Here is a 19,271-nt window from a genome sequence, read left to right as displayed (position 1 = left end):
TACAATCTTGTGAGATGACACCTGTGTTCTAATTTGCAGGACGAAAAAAACTTTTTGTTTTCTGTCTCCCCTTTGCAAGCCTGTTCGAAGTGCCCAATGACACTCTAGTGTAATCTTTGAGATGATTTTGTGCTGTTGACCCTAATTGCATGTTCAGCTTGTCAATCAAATCTGGGCGGGTCACATGAAGGTAGATGTCCATCGTGCGTTTTTTTTTTTGTCTGCACTGGCGATAATAACATCCACAGCGCAGTGCGAAGCCAACCTTTCTGCTATCAGGCCTGTGGCATATCATCATAATAGCACTGTTAGATGAGTCTTATTTGATATTTTTAATATAAGATTAAAAGGAAAAAAACGTTGTATTTTACTTCCATTGGGAAGACATTGAGTATACTGTATTAACGATAAGGGTAAATGTTGATGTGAACTTTTTTTTAGTAAAAAAAATAAATAAAATGTATCAGAAACGCAATCTGTGGGCCTTGCTTTTAATCTTTTATTTCCATTTTTGCATCACATTCGGAATACGCATTTCCCCATGAAGGCACCCAGCCGAACGGCTGTCGTGAGATTGAGAATGCGCTTGGCTAGCACGCGCATTTCCGATAAATGACAACTAAGACGTCTTTTCATGCCTGCAAACGATGCCAAGAGCAATATTTGTGTGCCTAAGCCACAAAGTTACGTCATTAACCAACTATGAGTAGTGAAAAGGCCCATGGTTGATACGCCTGCCCAGAGGGACAGTCAATCAAACCAGTCAGCAAGTGCGCAGCGCTAGTCTAGGCGGTGCGTTTACTGTTGCGCTACTCTGGCCCCCAGCTTTTTAATATTACTTCAGGAGAAAAGTGGTTTTGTCAGTCAAAGTAAGTTCGATTAACGAACTCTCTCTATTGTAAACTAAGTGGCTTTCGTACTTTAAATGACTCCACTCCTTAATTACCTCCACAGAAAATGCCAACACAGTGTTGGGTGATATTCAGGAAAGGCGAAACAAATGTACCAATCTGACAGCGCATGCCTGATGATAGTCCGTTTTTTTCTGACACACACACACAAGAAAAAAACCCCCACGCACACACACATATAGACGGAGATTTTTTTTTTAAAAGGGGGTGATTTAAAACAGGTGACTATTAAGACACACTCGTTCAAGACAGCATGCCAAGAAGCAGAGATTTGCAACAATGTTTCAGCTCAGGCGCGTCAGACAGCTAAATTGGCGCGTCTTGCCAGCGTAATCTAACATCAAAACAAAGGAGGCTCCACAGTTCGTATATTTCGAACTTATTTCATTTCATACCCGTAGCAATGCAAAACGGGCTGATTCCACAGGTCCATGAATGCTTTGCTTGCAATGTGAGAACGTGTGCTCCTTTTGCGGCTGTACATTAGAGACAAACGTCATAACAAAACATAACTGTCCATGGAGTTAAGGCGCTGGTGTGAAACAAGCGGTGGTACTTATTTCTATGTTTAACACATATGGCATAAAGAAAACAGCACATAGCCGTTAAAGCATATGTGGCACATTAGTATATAGTCGTAAAAAGAACAAAGAATGTCTCCGTGGTCAAAACTCCTCATGCACTGTGTAGTATTGTTTGTTCTCCACTCTCGCCTCCCCGAACCTCGACAGACACATGGCGTTACAGAACTCTTTCGCGACGTTGCAGACTCGCCAAACAGGCGACAATCAGGCATTTTCAGACAGAAATTTTATACACTGTTTCAGCTTTACAGTTTGTTGTCCTTTATAAATACCAGGGACCATGAATCGAGAGCCAAGACCAAAATAACACTGACAAAATGAAACGGTATTGTGAGAGCGATAACGGTGCCGCTGTCTCTAACGACCGCTTCGACATATGGCATGACTATATGAACCTTGGGATGATGGTGCAGCAGTTCTTTGCACAACGTCGACTGCCGGACAGAGGGGATGAATCAGTCTGTGAGGGGCGTGCATTGCCTGACCGTTCGCCTCAAAACCACAGGCGCTTTCGGAGTGAATCCATGTCTGCATCAAACTTGCAGACCTTCGATGCACGTTCGCTGGAGTCCATCAGCACCCGGAGCGAGAGCAGCAGGTCCGCCACCAGCCGCGAGGGGAACCACAACAAGACCCCCCGTTACGGTTGTGGATTTTGCAGACAAAATGGAGAGACAGTGGAGATTTACACAAGCCACAAGCTGAAATCTAAAGATGGAAAAGTCATCTGTCCAGTCCTACGAAACTACGTTTGTCCCACCTGCTCAGCGACCGGTGACAACGCACACACACGTCACTATTGCCCAAAGCTAAACGGACTCGAGACCAGCTTTTGGTAAACAGAAATACTTTTCCCAAAATGTAAATATTTCGGAACTTTCTTATGATGTGATGTTCATGTAATGTAGTTGCTTATAGCAAGGTATTCCTTATCTCTTGCTAACTGACAGTGACCGAAATTTTTTTGTGGCTGCATGGTTCATCATTCGTTGACAAATGTTTAAATGGCTAAGCCACAAGTTGCCCGTTGTGTGCCTGATAAACCTATTATTACTGACAAAAATAAAACTTAGTCTTACTTCTTAATTGTTTGATTTTGTGTTGAATTTTTCCTTTAACTGAATCTTCTCACGACGACTACATGGAGTCTTGTAGTTATATGTGAAGCTCATTTTTTTAAAGCGCTAAACTACAATTCAAGATTTTACAGTTGCTACTGACATAGCAGTTCTTTAAGGTAATCTAACACCAAAAAATTAAGAAGAGCAAAGAGTCAAATAAAGAAGTAAAATAATCCCTTCCACATAGGTTTTTAGCATGGCTTGTTTTCTGTACCCCTTTACAGCAATTTAAAAAAGAGCGTTATTCATGTACAACTGAAGTGTATACATGGTGTTAGCATGCAAACCAGCCAATGCCTGAAGGCAATGCCTGAATTTAACGATTCGAAGACGCAAATGGGATTTTCGATACATTTCCATGCAGACAACTGCAGTGCCACTGTCATGCAAGACTATACAGTATATGTATCTCTGGGGAAAAAAAAAAAAAAAAAAAAACATCATAGCAAAGGTGAGGTCGACTTAGACTCAAGGTTTAATTGCAATTTTTACAACGTAGATTACAAGTGCTTCTACAGGAAACACGTGAGATTCAATTCATTCAAAGAACCGGGGATGGGTGACATAAAGTACAAATCACGCGGCTCGTGCGCTTTCATAGGCAATTAATAAGTAGACGTCTCTACTTGTCCCCTCATCCTTTCAAGTCTTAAATAGTATCTTTTTTTACACAAGTTTGGCGTCATTCCCCACCCGTCAAAATATTGTGAAAAGACGAGTACGATGAGAATTTACTCAAACAGAAAAACAAAACGATGGTTTTCTCAAAATGCTGAAATTAACTTAAACCATACAGGCAAAGACCGCACATACAGAAGGTCATTTAAAAGAGGAGGACCATTCATCCATAACGACCGTTTTGACAGAGGGATACTTGGCCGTTACCGCACAGCTGGGCCCCTTTAGTCCGTTAGAATCTCGGTTAAGGGTCCAAATGAGAATGCCCCTGCGTTTTTAGACAGGCAACATCCTTAAACAAACCCTGTGCCTGAAGAGCATTCTGGGTCCTGATGATGTTTAGAGGAATCAGTCCTTCACACAGAAATGAGAGTTTTGAAGGCTCATCGTAAGTAGTACTCTATGGCAGCCGAGAAAGCGGCGAACCCTCCACAGCCCAGGACTCCTGCCTTTAGTCCAGCTGACAGACAAAGAGAGTCATGACGATGAGTCTTACAGCAGAGACATGTAGGCACTCAGCAATATGTGTTTCAACTGAAGTACATTAGTGCATATGGCTTAGGCAGAGAGCAAAAGCAAATAAAATTTACCTCTGAATCCGATTGCTCCCCCAGTAACACAGCCACTGTAGACAGCGTTTTTCCAATCTGATTTACCACGGTGCTGTGGGGGGGAGGTGTGAGAATGATGTAACATCAAATAACGTAAAAAGAGGTAACTACTAGGATAGTCTCCTGGAAATATTTAAAATAATAGTTAAAAAAAAAAAAGTTCAGCATGTTTTTTGGCAAGATATTGTAAGGTCAAGTGGTTGATTTGATATTAATTTATAGTTGAGGTGTTTAATGACATTAAAAATCAAATTGTTGTTCAGAATCAAACTTATTTATGAGGGCAATACAATAACAATACAAAACAAAGGCAATACAATAACAATACAAAAAGTGTGACACAATTTGATATCCATCTTGAAAAAACAAAATGAGCATTATCTTATGAAGGAAGATATCCTATAGTGTGGTTGTCTTTTGAAACTGAGTTGGAATTAAGAATCGATATTATATTTCTGACTTATTCAACACATACTCAAAGATAATTTACATTGGAATGTGTGTTTGTGTGTCAGTTTGAATGTGAACGGGAGACGTACCGACTCAATGATGCACTCGGTACAGGAAAACATAGCGCCCACTATGGCAAAGTTTTTGGCATAAGACATTCCCCTCTGGCCCATGTCTTTCAGGACTTCTCTTGCTGTAGGCGTTCTCAGTGGATCTTTAGGGTCAAAGCCCACATTGGTGTCAATGCCTGCTGTAAACACACCAAATGCTCCTCCCAGCACAAACCCTATGGAAGAAAACCACACCACATTGTGACAACAACAAATCATAATAACCTATAGCTCAACCGTGAATCCCTGGTAGACCAACGCCCACGAGTACCTCCCTGTCTACATAACATATCTATGACTCTTCTTTTGTTTCTATCCACTGACATCATTTTGCAGGATCCTATTTACATTTATTGCAGAACGCATACCCCTGACTGTACCTCTAATCTTAAGTGCTGAAGGATGACTTGGGGTCATTTTAACCGTTGTAGGTGAGGGTAATCGTTGAACGAGTAAATAAACAACATTTAAGCTACAGATATCGCTATGCATGCAGAAAAACAGTACTAAATTGATGTCAGACGCTGGTTTGTTACCTCCTACACAAGCCAGAACTGCTTTAAACGCGCAGCTTTCCATTCCTCGCTCTATCATCTTCTGCTCGTCCGATTTTTGTGGGGTTGGCAAACCACCCATTATGCTTGGATTTAGGTCTTTAATTTGTCTCTTGTCGCCAATCAGGTGATCCAGGATGAGACTGTACTGTAATGTTGTATTTTCGCTCCCTGAACCCACCGAAGCAGGGCTCGTGCTTCCCGAACTCGAGGCATCGCTCCCTCCAACGGACGCAGCCATGATGGTTGTTCACTGTCCCTTTCAGTGAGTAAATTAATGAAAAATAAACGAACCCTAGATTCGCTAAAGCCCAGCGAATTCCACACAGCAAAATAAAAAGCTAAATCTGAAACCTATCCGAAAGTTCATCTTACATGAATTATTTGGCTTATATAAATATTGTTTTCTTTTTAAGGCTTAAAATAGCTTTAACTAAGTGCAGCAGGTCAGGTCTGCAGTCATTCTCGCAGATTCGACATTATGGTTTAAAGAAGACGTAACTGACCTTCTCCAGATCAACTTTACGATTTAAAATTAATTAACAGGGTTTCCTGTCAATATATCCTTCTTGACACATTTTGTTCCAAATTATATTATTATTTATAGGTGCCCTTTAATTGTGAAATATATACTTAATGTATTTAATTCCTGATTTCTCTCTTCTAGTTATTTTAATTTTTTTGTCTCATTCACGCATTCATACAAGAGAAATGAAAAATGTAAAATTATCGTTAAATGAACCATTTAAATGCAAACAGAACTATGAAAATGAACTAAATATAGCCTAAATGTGTCTATTTCTGAATGCATGAAAAGTTGAGGACTACACATCCCAATAGCCACCTGGAGCATTGCACCATGCATGCGCGCTCCACCTGGCGGGTGACTTTAGATTCGCGCTCGAGCATCCCCAGCAACAACACGCCAACGGTCGAGAACAGGTGAGCAATGACACGAATATTTTTTGTACATTTGTAAGCTATCTTTTGAGCTCTCAGATCAGTGTAAACAGTAGGGTCACAACCGGATTTAGTCGGAGTTGACGATGACATTTAATTCATATTAGCTCTTCGCCGAGCAAAAATGTAACGTGGACCAGTTGTTGTCCGTAGTTCAGCGCACTTTTCTCAACGGACGTTTGATACTGGCGAATACAAGATAGGCTTTGAACTGTTATGTTATGCCCACTGCATGGAAGAGATGATCCCGTCTTTGCCCGTCTTGACTGAGACATAGTTTGTTTCCCCCTCTTTTTTACTGTAGTGCTTATCGACCCTGAGAAAATACTGCAGTAAACGTTGCCGTGAGAGCAGATATTTGTCATTTACAGATGTGAAAATACCCAGTATGGCATGATTTCTTTGGTGTGGTGTATAGCTTCTTTCTGATGATTTGTCATTATAATTTATTTTAATTGGATCTTCAAACAGAGTCCAGAGTAAGTCAGGATCTTTCTAATGCGAGGTTGTAACTACTGGATCAGTAGCTGAAACCGTATTGGGTATTTCAGAGGCAACGTATTAATAATGGTAAAGGGTAATGCTTTTATTGATGTTATACTGCAAAACGTGAGCATATCCAACTGTTGACCACGAACCGAGTTTAACCAGTTACTATATGATTATTAATACTGGTAGTTACAGTTCTTAAGTCAACAGAAACGTGGTCATCTGACTGTTATTACGAATTTGAATGCCAGAGATAGTTGTACCGTATTTAACAAAATTCACCTCATAACTTAACCATATAGGTTTCGCCATTGCGCAGTTTACAGTGTTGTAAATACTGCTGTTTATACCGTACTGTTGTATAACTTTGAGTGATTGGAGTTTTTTTTTGTAGTGTTAAGCTACCCGATCAGGGAAATTCGCCGCTCCTTTCCACCGCGTTGTGGAACACATCATTCTTTTTTATTTTTTTAAATTACTGTACCGTTACGTCCCCGGGATGTGTAGCTGTAGTGAAACCTGTGCAGTCAGTTTTTTGTTATTTTTTTACCGCAGTCACCTGTGAAAAGTTACCGTTTATTTCTATAATGGATCCCTAAGTGGTTCATTAAGGCAGACACACGTTGTGACAGGGCTTCCGCTCCTCCAATGAAATATGATCATGACTGGACTTTTCCCATATACACACTTATAAACAGTGCGGGTAGTGTTTAAAGTATTTAAACAGCCTGGCACGGCCTATTTAAAATCATTAGCAGAGTTACAAAGGGCTGTTTACTGTCTGGTAGTTGTGTGCGTCTTAATGGCGTAGGTTTGCACGGAGCTGTCAGATTTTGCCTGGATTTTTTGATTAGCTCAAAGAGCACGTTTCTAATCGTTTTAATACCTCATATATCAAAACGGAAGACTGGAGCTCCTAACTTTAAGCATAAAATCCATCTTCAAAGGAAATTCTTTCTGGAGCTAGACAGTTGACTGTGCCAAATCTGAGTGATATTTTTTAAATGTTTGCGTCACGTGTCATAAAATTGAGCTCCATTGCAGGTCCGTGTTCTTAAGGGAACTGTTTGAGCAGACAGGTATGATGTCATTAAATGGTTAGTTGATCAGAAAGCATCATAAAATACAGGTCGCATTCCTATCTACAGACTACACACAGTTTACCTTGGGGGAAATCCAGTGGAAAACAAAATCTCATTTCCCATATTCAGACTTCCCTTTTTTGGGTTTTTTTTTTTTCATTTATTTTTCTTTCTTTCTTGCAGACTACAAAGACTGAATCAACGGCCAAAATAAAACTTCTTTCCCAGTTATGTGAAAGCTATTTGCAGGAAATGACACCCTTGCTTTTCTCAGGACAAGTCATCCAAGAAATGGAAATAGCACGAAGGCAGTCTCTGGCATCCATGGCCAACTTCTCAGTACAGAACACACTGTCCTAGATGTAGACCTAGCTTAGCTCCCTATACAAGTAAAGCCAGCCACCAGACTGAAGCAAAACCGCCAGTCTATAAAGAGACTGTTTAACGTAGACTGTTTCAGCTACACTCTACTATTCCTTATTTTTCAGTTTTCCTCCTAGTTTTTGTGGTTTACGCATTCAGAGGTTTATAGTTTCTCAGCCCCGTGACTGTAAACCAAAGGAAGTTTGTCTCCTCTGTAATAGTGAGGGAGGCTTTTGTAAATTGACCCAGTATTGCCTCTCTTGATGTTTTTAAAGTCACTGTTAATGCACGTGTATGCTGTTGGCTCCTTGGCCCTTTCTTAGCTGTATCTCCTGGCTAATGATGTCATTACAACACAGTGGAGGCCATTCAGCCCAAAACCAATCAAGTCTGTCATGAGTATCTGGTCATCTATTTCATTCTGAACAGACTTGTACAACTTGTTCATCAGTGATGTGTAAGGTATACTTTCAGGTCCAGTGAAAGGAACCAACGCGTGTCATTCTTGACATCAGTTTATCAGTAAACCTGCAGTGTGTGGAACAGTTGAGTTTGCATCTCTGTGTCTCGTGCCATCTTGCCTAGACAGATAAATAATGTGGTTTGTAGTCATGCAGGGCTGAACCAATCCTTTCTGCTTCCCAGAACATGCTTCTACACTGAAACTGCTTCCTAATCACATTGTCCTCTTTGCTCTACTGAGCTCATTACAGAAACAGGACATACGCGCGCGCACACACACACACACACACACACACACACACTCAAGGGGAGCAGGGTGACTATAAATAGTCTTTGGCCCCTGGAAAGGAGGGGCAGGTCCAGCTGTGAGAGAGAGGTAGGGGAGGCCAATTCCCATTGGTTGCCACGATGTGTACGTGTATACGTGTGTGTATGTGCGTGTGTGTGTGTGCGTGCATGTGGGTGTGTGTGTGTGTGTGTGTGTGTGTTTGGGGGGCCAATAAGGAGCATTCTCACAGGTCTGGAGAGTCTAACTAACTGATATATATCTGTTACAGTCAGACTAATGCAGGTGTATCCGTGTGTGCGTCACTACATATTTTGTGTGTTAAAGGATTCCAGAGTTTGCTTTAACCCAGGAGATGTCCTGTTTGGGGATCCGAGTGGGGTTGATTAGCGGCATGTAGAATTGACGGTTCTATGTCCAAAGGATTGTGTTAGTTTAGCCAAATGTCATTCTTCTCTGAATCTCAGACACATTTGCCATTTTACACAATAGTATGTGAATGATATCTGATATATATATATATATATGTATATATATATAATATGTATATGTGTGTGTGTGTGTGTGTATGTATACATACACACACACATACACACATATATATAGCCTATATATACATATCTGTGTCTTTTGATAAGGAATGTAAACATTATTTTAATTGCAATATTGTATAAATAATCTTTACACAGTTCTGTGTCTTGAGATGATAAAAAGCGCTTCGTGTTAGAGACCCTTGATTACCTTTTTTTTGCCTACATTTGTTCAGATAGACCCCTCTGTAGTTCTCACGTATGTTTGTGTGTGTGTATTTTTCATGGCCAGTTTGATCTTAGTCATGGAGGCTGTTTATTTTACGTTGGTTCATGCTTCGTGTAATCGAGTGCTTGTGTTCATGTGAATTTGTGCGCATGTGTCAGTGGGAACACATGAAAATTAGTCTCTACAAATGTGTGTGTGTGTGTTTATTATTGTGTGTATGGGTGTTGAGTCACCTCTCTTAGTCTCAGCATGTTGAATGAGAGAGAGAGAGAGAGAGAGAGAGAGAGAGAAGGCACTGTAGTGTTCTAACCACCACACACATTGGATGCTCCCCTAGCAACACCACACTCTCTTACTACAGTCACACAGTGTACTCTAGCCCACATGATTCAGAGCAGTACCAGTGGCAGGTCCTATTGAAATAACACCACCAATAGTGTAGCGGCTATGTTAATGGGCTTCTGCTTGATGTGGCTTCTGTATGCTGGGCTACGACCTGCTTGTTTGTTTTCAGACAGCATACCCATTTCAGCAATTAGTATTAATTTAACTGCTTTGTGTTGCATGTGGTGGAGTATCTAAATGGAATGAATTTTCCTCTTTAATACAGTTTACTGTGGTGCTGTTACACAGGTGATAATGTCACATTCAGTTCAGAGACTGACTGATAAACAGTGTCCAGGCTGTTGATCAGTTCTGACAGCATGCCTTCAGATGCCTGGGCAAGATAAAAACAGCTCTCACATGTATGCTGCAAAATCAGCTTCCCCTTATGAAATGCTTTAACACATAGGCACACAAGAAGAAGGCATGCAGTCTATACAGATAGTACTAACCTTGTGTTTGCGTAAGCATTGCACAGGAGCGTATGAAACCCCTGTGATGTTGTAAATTCTCACACTTTATGCTCAGTATGTTCATAGTGCGTGTAATTACACGTTGGAACACATAATACAACATGACAGTCAAACCACACATGCATGCTTATTACAGAGTACTCCAGGAGTTAATAGATCTAGATTCTCAGCTGGTTTGGTAGATGCAGTGGAGAGCGAGATTGGGAAACGCAGTGTTGTGGTTTACAGTGCTGTTGTTTAGAGGGATTCTGTTTTAGTTCAAGCATGCAGTGCGGTTGAACTCGTGGGCCTTAGAGACATTGTAGAGGGCTGAGGTGAATTTCTGTTGTCAGGGAAACCACAGGAGGCTGTCGCTTGTCACCTGATGCCTGTTATCTGCATCTCAGTGTTGCCACAGACTTGACAGTGCGAGGGGCCTCTTTGATTTCACGCAGATTGACACAGTAGCGCTCGAAAGTTGTGGAAGCCATTCAAGATGGGTTTTCCACACTGTCAGGACGGGATTTACTTCTCCTCATCATTGGCCTACTTTGTCCCAAAATATGAATCAATCACTCAGCCTCTCTGTGGGCCGTATTCAGTTCAGCTGGCTTCACCTATTCCAGGAACAGGACAAGGCTGCACAAATATTTTCAGTTGAATTCAATCAAAGATTTTTTTTTTTTTTTCCCTCATGACGGTTTAATCATACCGCGTAACAGGGATACACGGCAAATTCCAGCAGCTTTTTTTCCCCTTAAAACGACCTCTAATTTACAGGCACGAAAAAGTTCTCCATAAGGAGAAAGATACTTTCTCCTTATGGAGATCTTCTGGAGATTGCAGTTAGCCTCTTTTCCTTATCCCTCTATCCCTCTCTGTCCCAGTGCCTGTCTGGCCTTCAGAAAGGGCACTGGGGGCATTTATCAGTGCCCAGGATGGATCCGTAGAGAGATAGGCTGGTCTTTTACCCGGACGCAGGCACTAATTACAGAGATAAGGGCTGCCGGCAGAGGGGACGTGCTCCAGTTTGGCATCGTCGTAGTCCAAAGTAGGACGGCGTGGAAAGCATGTACCTTCAGACCGACCTGGGATCTCTCTCTGCTGCTCTAGCGCTGTCCCTCCGCTGTGGTTTTACTCTGGAATATTGTGAATGGTTTTCCTCTGGAGCCCCACGGCTACTGAAAGTAAGGGGTTTTTTTGTTGTTTTTTTTTTAAGTATTTTCAATTCCTCATTTTAATTCTGACGTTTGTTTCGACGAAATAAAGTCACGCATCACCTACATCACAGCAAGAGACTTAAAGATGTTTTCTTGCACACGTATACCTTTTAATGCACCTGGTAGTTTAAGTCTGATCTGCAATCTAAGTTATGGTGCTGTGTCTATTTGCCTGTAATGAAACTCTATTATAACGTGTTTTTTGGCTTTGCTGTGGATATTGAGAGACCATTAGCTGAGGTAGATGAAGTTGTGGCTTTGCTGTTTTTGACATAATTGATTGTTCTCCCCGTTCTGTTTCCGTGCCAGTGTTTTAGGATTATCCATCTTCAGATTGACACCCCAAATACATGTTGATGAAAAACAAGACATTGTGCTTCTGCTGTATCTATTTATCAAACTCACAAAAACCATACGGTCAATGCAAGTGGTTGTCAATGCTTCTGAGCACCAAGCCAACACGTTTTTTTATACAGGGAGTGTAGGGTAATCTTGAGACTGTGCTCTGTGGTATGTCTTTGGCTGTGGGTCTTACTTTGACATAGCCTGGTGAGGCATGTTTGAAAGAGATGACTTAGATGAACGGTCCTGATAAAGAGGCATCCGGCGGTGTGCAGGCAGAACTCTGGTGCAGTGTCTGGAGTTTTGGCAGGTCCTGGGTTCAGGCGCTGGAATGCACAGAGGAAATGGACCGCATTCCGACTTTGCAAATCACTGTCAGGCTGTCTGACTGTGGAACGCTGAAGATCAACACGTTAGTTAGTCCCAGACGCGGAATCCCAGTCAGTAGACTCAATACTGAATGAACTGAAATGAGTGCACACGCAGAGGAGCAGGATAGATCGCCAAATAAGAAATGGTAGAATGGCAAATGGTAGAATAAATAGTATTGTGTTTTTTATGTTTGTTTATTGTTGGATTTTTGGGATTGGGGTGGTGGGAGTGGGGGGGAGGGTTGAGCGACCTCAGGGGTTGTAGGCTACTGTCTGTGTTAAAGAAAAATGTCCTATCTGTGATCTGTTCAACCGTGAAAGCTGTCTGAAACTGACCTTCTTCATCTTTTGATCTTGAAATAAACTCATGGGAAAAGGGGTTTGTGATGCAGGCAGATGGATTTCAAATGCAGTGTGACAAAAAGATCGGGGCGGTTCAAATTAAGTAAACAGATGCTCACATGGAATCAGACCTATTTTCTTTTACAATGGATTACAACGGTCTTATGAAATGACAAAGAAATGTAAGCCTAACTCAATGACAAATACCACAGTCATTTAAACAAAAACAGCAAGCCCTCTGAGGTAGGTCCAGAGACATCCCTGTCTTCAGCTCTTCAGAGGCGCTCACGGAGAATTTTCTAGCATTGTCAGAGCATTTTTTCATTGGGAGTTGTTGACATACCAGAAGAGACAGTTTCTCAAACAGACAAATTATTGAATGGTATCGATTAATCATACGAATACGAACGACTTTATCAATTCCGAGGGAAATTCGAGTGCCACAACAGCGCCATCCAGCACAAATCAAACACGAGAATGGAATAAAATAATAGAACACAGAGTGTGTTATACAGTGACATTGTTTGATGTTGATCCAGGGCAAACACAGTGTCACAGTCCTTTCAGGATGAACAGGGAAAACAAGTTCAATTCGTGTGCGGGTGTAGCACGACTTTATTCATGGCGCACGAGGAACGCTGGCATTGTCACCCTCCACCTGTTCGAAAGAGGCCAACACCCATTTACATCCTAATATCTGTCATACCAAACTGCTGATAATAACTAGAATTATACAGTTGTCAAAACACACCCTCTGAGCTGCCTATGCCTAACTAGCTCGGCTGGTCAAGGAACAACGTCAAAGAGAAAGAGAAGGAGCGTGTTTTCAAATAGTTAGGCTATGAGTGAATCTGCTGCACTGTGAATAGTGCTGAGCTAATATTAACCATGGCAACATCACTTTGTGTCACAGTCACCATGGCAACCTGTACGTTCTCAGATGCGTCTTTCTCGTAGCCTATAGGCTGAATGAGGTCACAGAGCTGGCGCAGGCTGCAGAGTTCTGATTCCAGGCCATGGGTTTTTTTTGGGGGAGTTTACACTCTCAGAGCTTTGACAGCGCATAAACAGGAAGCTCTGCCCCTCAGGGACAGTAGTTTCTAGGAGAACGATGAAATACCCAATGAATTAAACATGAGTTTGAACTCTTTCATCCAGGCGCAGTTTGGAGACCCTTACAGAGTACGGTACAGTAATGAACAGTGAGGATCAAGAAAGGTGTCAGTTCTCGCAGTATGTGTGTGTTCTCTGCGGCAATGCGGTTATGGAAGCAATCCTGCACGATGTGGACCGAGGAGTTTTTGACCAACGCAGAAACTCGACTTCACTCGCCTTTTTTTCCTCCCTCCTCCTATAGCTCCCTCTTTCATTTTTCACACGCTATCTCTTTTTGATCATAAAAGTGCTGATAAAGTGCTTTCATCCTGAGTCCATTTCATACTCTGTATCTAAGCTGCATCTTAAGTGTCTGACTTTGGGAAAGCTGGATGCAGTAGTAACAGGAACACTGTCTCTCCATAACTTAAATACAAACTACTTCCTAATTCCTCTCTCCAGCTCACAAAATAGCTAATGAATAGGCTATACAAGTAATGTGTGCATAATATAAACAATATACACTTATGGAAGTAAAGTATTGCTTCTGATAGCTTCCTTCTTTCTAACCGTTGATCTAATTTTGACCCTCAGGCTAGGAATGAAGAAAGGCAGATGCCCTTAAACCATTTGGTTTGATATCGATCTCATCGTCTGTGCCATGTGAATGCTCTCTGAGATCACAATAGAAATGAGAGATGTTTGATTTCACGCTCTGTGGTGAGGAAGAGGTATTTGCTTGCCCTTGGCGTGTTCTAACCTGGTTTCTAAACCTAACCTGGAGTGACTGTCATCCCCATGTTGTCTTATGCTGTTATCATCATGTGCAGCTGAATATCAGTCAATTAATGTGTATTTTCCTTTGATATTTGAACTGTTGAGGTTAACAGAATCTGAATGATATTGACTGGAAGACTGAGCCTCGTGTGCCTGTTGTAGCTCATTAGCTTATTACGGTCATAAGTTCATGACTTTGTAAATCTCTGTGTTTTACTGTAACTCTTTGCTATCCAAACCCTCTATTTCCACTGATGACTCAGAGTTCCCTTAAACTTCATGTAAGAACTGTGTCGAAAGGCTAAACATGCAGCATTGTCCGTCGGAAGGCATCTCACTCATGCATCTTTACTTCTTAGTGCCTACAGTTCCTCAAATGTCCCTGGGTGTTTATAGATGAGCCTGCAGTCACTTCCTGTGCTTTCAGATCCCACACAGAATCATGGGATATCTGTCCGTCACCACAGGAGAGGAGGCAGGGCGGGGGCTGAAGACTTCCTGTTTCACTTTATGATGCTGGGTTCATGACTTAGCACTTAACACACACACACATACGCGCACGCACACTCAGACACTCGTACAGCAGTTCCAGGTGCTGAGCAGATGTGAGGGATCCGCTGACGTGGAAAAACGTGGCTTTCACGCACGCTCTTAACACACAAGCACCGGGAACACACACTGTCCTCTTTACGCTCTTAACACACAAGCACCGGGAACACACACACACACACTGTCCTCTTTTGACACTGCACTGTCTTCAATCTTAAGCACAGAGTGTTAGACAGTCTCTTTTCCCCATGTATCTGTGTTAGAAGAGCAGCTTCCGCCCTGTTTATGAGTAATGTCAGTGACTTTCTCGCTGAATCAGCTAGCTGATTTCACGCATGTCGGTAAGCTGTGTTTACTTCAAGGATATGTCCAGTTAAGCCCATTGATATTGAGGTCTTGAGACCATCACCAGAGCTAGCTCCTCAGGTAGTTTTCCGTGGATTCATTTTTACTGCGTGTTGAAAATGAAAGGTCTTAGTCCAATAGCCTGCAAGAGGAGAAGGCCAGTTCCCTCAGTGTTGTAACTGGTTTTTTTCTATGGACTCCATATGCTTAGCAGACTTGCTGTGCTGGTTTGTAGTGAAGTCAAAGATGAAGATAGCAGTACAGGGAGTGTGACTGACACACACTAAAGGAAAAGCCATAAACCCAAGACACCGCAAAGAATAACTGTGATATAGTGTCCTTCATAGGAAATTATTTAAGGATGTATGTCTGAAGTTTAACATGACATTTATGGGCAGTTTAAGAGAGGTCCTAGTGAGAATGGAAGCGTATAGCCTATGGAGCAGTAGTTTCTGTGTGACCTTCGTCTGTAAGCTGATGGCTTTTTTCCTGCGTAGGAGCCAGCCGCCCCCTTTCCCGGGCTCAAAGCCACAGCTGGAAAGCTTTGGGCTGGAGTAACGTAGGTCTTGATCTGTTTGTCTTTAAGGTTGTCATAGAATTGAACTCAAAAAGATGGGATTGTATTTTGGACCATTGTGTGGGAACCAGTCCCACGGTTCTTGGGCCTAGAGCCACGGCTAGTGCATAGAACAGAAGGGCTACTCAGAGCTTGGCTAATTAGACCTCAATATATTAGTCTTGGAATATCTGTCATAGAGTGACGACAGAATAAGATACAAGTGGAATCTTTTAGTACGAAACCTGCTATGTGGGAGCCGGCCTCCGTTCACTGGCTCAAGGCCACAGTGAATGGCTGGACAAGGGCAGCTCTGGGATTGCCTGGACCGCCTTTGTCTACTGGTTTTTGAGTGGTGATGGAATGTCATGCATCACAATAGGATTCCATTGTCTGTAGGCCAGTGCTTGACTTCAAACAACACTACTGGGACTAAAAAAAAAAAAAAAAGAATATTTTTCATTCTGTTAAATCAATAGTCAAGCCTTGACTTGGGATTTGTCATTTTTGTCTTTACTTTGATGTATTGTGTTCGTGTATTGTTTTATTTATTTATTTATTTATTTTTGAACAGCAGATGCACATAGTCTATGTGCATAGAAAGGCATCTCATTATATACGAAGGCTATGTTTCAAAGACAGTTCAGTGTGTCTGTGCAGCCCACTTAAAACTATGAACATCCAAACAAGCCTCTTTTCTTTGGAAACAGTCATCCTGTCCTCAGAGAGTTTATCAGGTCACATCTAAATGAGCTGAGTGTTTAACCTCACCTTTACAAATGCATTACCCCAGCCCCTGGCAGTTAAGCAGAGAAAATAATGGTGTCTCCTTTCAGAGAGAAATACACAAAGTATATTTACTAGTGCATACTTCCTCTCATGTCAGATCCCTCTCTCTCTTTCGCTGTCTTCCTTCCTCTCTGCCTGTCTCCCTCTAGTTTCCCTTCACACAACAGGTGGCTGTATGAGAGTGAGCCTGTTGGCTGTCTGCTGCTTCGCTGCATTGCTTTGCATTATTTAACTGTTGACGCTCTGTTCTATTAGTTACAGTGTGATTCTAGAGCCTCTCTGCCTAACACATTCAGTCATTCAGTACAACGGCCTGGCCAGCGTCACGCCATAGGACTCAAAGGCACCTGAGAAGATGAGGACTGTTGTTCTTCTTACTGAAAGCACACTCATCAGCACTTCACTGCGTGTGTTTGAAAAGAAGACAAAGACGCACTGAGAAATGTTTTTCAAACAGCGACAACATGTGTTTTTTTAGCTTTCAAATTTCAGATTCAGGTTAGCCCCCGGTGGGTATGTTTTCATACTCTGCGGTCATAAAACCTTTACCGTAATATTATGATTTGGCATTGGATAACCATACTTTCCCCAACCCCCCAATGTCTCTGTTTACTTAATGGACTTTCCTATGTTTCTCTTAGTGCTTAAGGCCTAAAGCCCAAACAGGCTCTTTCTCCTGATCCTCTCCACACTCTGCTCTCCAGTAGGATGTAGATGATGTTTGGGTGTGCTGAATAGCTCTTCAGAGCTGGTGGTTGGAGTGGCACACAGACAGTGGCTCGAGTGTTGTGTGTTCTGGCAACAGCTTTAAAGCAAAGCTCCCTCTATCAGACTCAGTTTGTTTCTGTCAGCGCGAAGCATGCAGTTTTTCTGTTAATCACGCCTCAAGATCTGTTACGTGCCGGGGTGTAAAACAGGATGCGGTGGCTCATAAAAAAAAAAAAAAAAATCTCCTCAAATTTCTTAGTCATTAACAGGGGCTCTGAGCAAGGGCTTTTTTTTTTTTCCTTTCGAGTAGCTCAGAAACGTGGTCCGTCAAAGTTCCACATTTGGTGCCGACCGCAAACGCCTGTTTTCTTCTGAATTGACACTCTGCTCTGCTTTTTGGGTATCTCTCAATGTCTCCCTCCCCTCCCCTCCTCTCTCTCTCTCTTCCTCTCTCTCTCTCTCTCTCTCTCTCTCTCTCTCTCTCTCTCTCTCTCCCCCTCTCTCTCCCTCTCTCTCTAGTTTTGTTCTTATGTTCTCTCTCTCTTCATTGTGTATGACCTTGTATTGCTGGGTGACTTTAATTGGGTAAGATATAAAAAGGAGAATAGCGTTATGCTGAATATGTTCTCGAGCTGAAAACCGTTTTCTCTCGTCACTATTCCACTCATGTGCTCTTTTTAGAAACACAAAGATGTGCTTTGTCAGCCTGTGTCTCCGACTCTCAGAAAAGGAGATTTAAACATTAGGTATGACTGCATCCATTCAACAGAAACAGCATCTGCTTAGAACCTCAGATATTTCAAATGTGAAAAACCCCGGTGTATGAATAAAAGCACACATCTCCTCTAAGGACTGTTTACAAAGCGGTACTTCAGGATGACTGCGTGTACAAAAACATTGTTGTGACTCCTGGACATCAGCTGCCAGCCCACATGGTCACAGGTTAATCTAGTGACTTTGGTTTAAGGAAAGGCAAAGGCTTGGACCGATAGACTGGGATGCAGTTGTTGGCTAAAATGACCAAGTCAGATATAGAATTAAGTGCCTTCTACCAGTAGCACTGTGTCAAAGTAATGTTCAGTCTGAAAATGAATCTTTCGTCCCTGCCCCTGCTCCTATACCATGCTTGCTGTTTGAGCTTGTGACGATAAACAGGGGGATACTTCCATCTCTCTCTCTCTCTCTCTCTCTCTCTCGCTCTCCCTCCCTCACTCTGGTGTCCTGCTGGTTGTGTGTAGTGTGTAGACAGGCAGGAGTGGGTCTCTGTCTGGGCTGTATGGATAACTGGTGTGTGACTGACTGACACTGCAGTGTGAGAGAGCTGCTCTGAACTCATAGGCAACTTGCACTAAAGTCTAAGTTACTCTTTCACAGTCTGGATTTGTACATCTCTCCTGCTTCAGGGACCAGTTCCTTTTTCCAGTAAGTAAAGCTATTTCTCTTTATCCTTCTCACACCTCTGGGAGTTTTTGCTGTTTTTTTGTTTTTTTTTTCATCTGATAAAGTTAATTATGTGACATCTGCTGTTATGAGGAATTGAAATCTTTCATTTTGGGTGAGGTTCTTCTTTCATTTGTTTGAGTGGCGGTCACTTACATCATGTTGCATGCGTAAAGTGTAATGTTAACTGCATTCATGTACAGGGGAGCACCCCAGGGCTCACATCTATTGTTTCACATCCTTTGGTTGGAGTTATTGAAAATATCGTTAGCGTACGTCTTTGCCCTGAAGCACAGCTTAGCCAGGCGCAGTTTGTGTCTTTTACATTCAGCATTACATTGATCGTCATGACAGAGATCTAAAATGGAATATTTCTGGAACATTCCTGCCCTGTAAATGTCTTGTCAGGGTCATTCTGACATGTTCTCTTAGTCATTTTAAATAGTTAGATATTAAAGCAGTAAAATCAAGGGCTGATGAT

The 19,271-nt window shown here is 42.1% G+C and overlaps 3 protein-coding genes across 3 annotated transcripts in view; 2 read left to right on the top strand and 1 right to left on the bottom strand.

Moving 5' to 3' along the window:
- Positions 1–1,812: 1,812 nt before the first annotated feature.
- On the top strand, positions 1,813–2,334 carry nanos2 (nanos homolog 2). The gene has a single exon (XM_030792958.1). It carries the CDS (start codon positions 1,813–1,815, stop codon positions 2,332–2,334), a length of 522 nt encoding a protein of 173 aa, XP_030648818.1.
- A 785-nt stretch (positions 2,335–3,119) lies between these two features.
- Positions 3,120–5,260, bottom strand: timm22 (translocase of inner mitochondrial membrane 22 homolog (yeast)). Its single transcript, XM_030792837.1, has 4 exons — positions 5,002–5,260; positions 4,445–4,641; positions 3,885–3,957; positions 3,120–3,754 (listed from the first exon to the last, which is right to left on the bottom strand). Exons 1-4 carry the CDS (start codon positions 5,258–5,260, stop codon positions 3,678–3,680), a joined length of 606 nt encoding a protein of 201 aa, XP_030648697.1. The 3' UTR covers positions 3,120–3,677.
- A 674-nt stretch (positions 5,261–5,934) lies between these two features.
- Positions 5,935–19,271, top strand: part of specc1 (sperm antigen with calponin homology and coiled-coil domains 1) — an 85,259-nt gene continuing 71,922 nt past the window's right edge. Inside the window, exon 1 of the mRNA XM_030792756.1 lies at positions 5,935–5,961. The gene's annotated coding sequence lies outside the window, so the exon portion shown is untranslated. The remainder of the gene's footprint in view (positions 5,962–19,271) is intronic.

This window comes from Chanos chanos, chromosome 15 (genome assembly GCF_902362185.1).
Source record: "Chanos chanos chromosome 15, fChaCha1.1, whole genome shotgun sequence".
Taxonomy (NCBI): domain Eukaryota; kingdom Metazoa; phylum Chordata; class Actinopteri; order Gonorynchiformes; family Chanidae; genus Chanos; species Chanos chanos.
The sequence above is the reverse complement of the archived record's forward strand: the minus strand, read 5'-3'. Positions and strand labels throughout refer to the sequence as shown.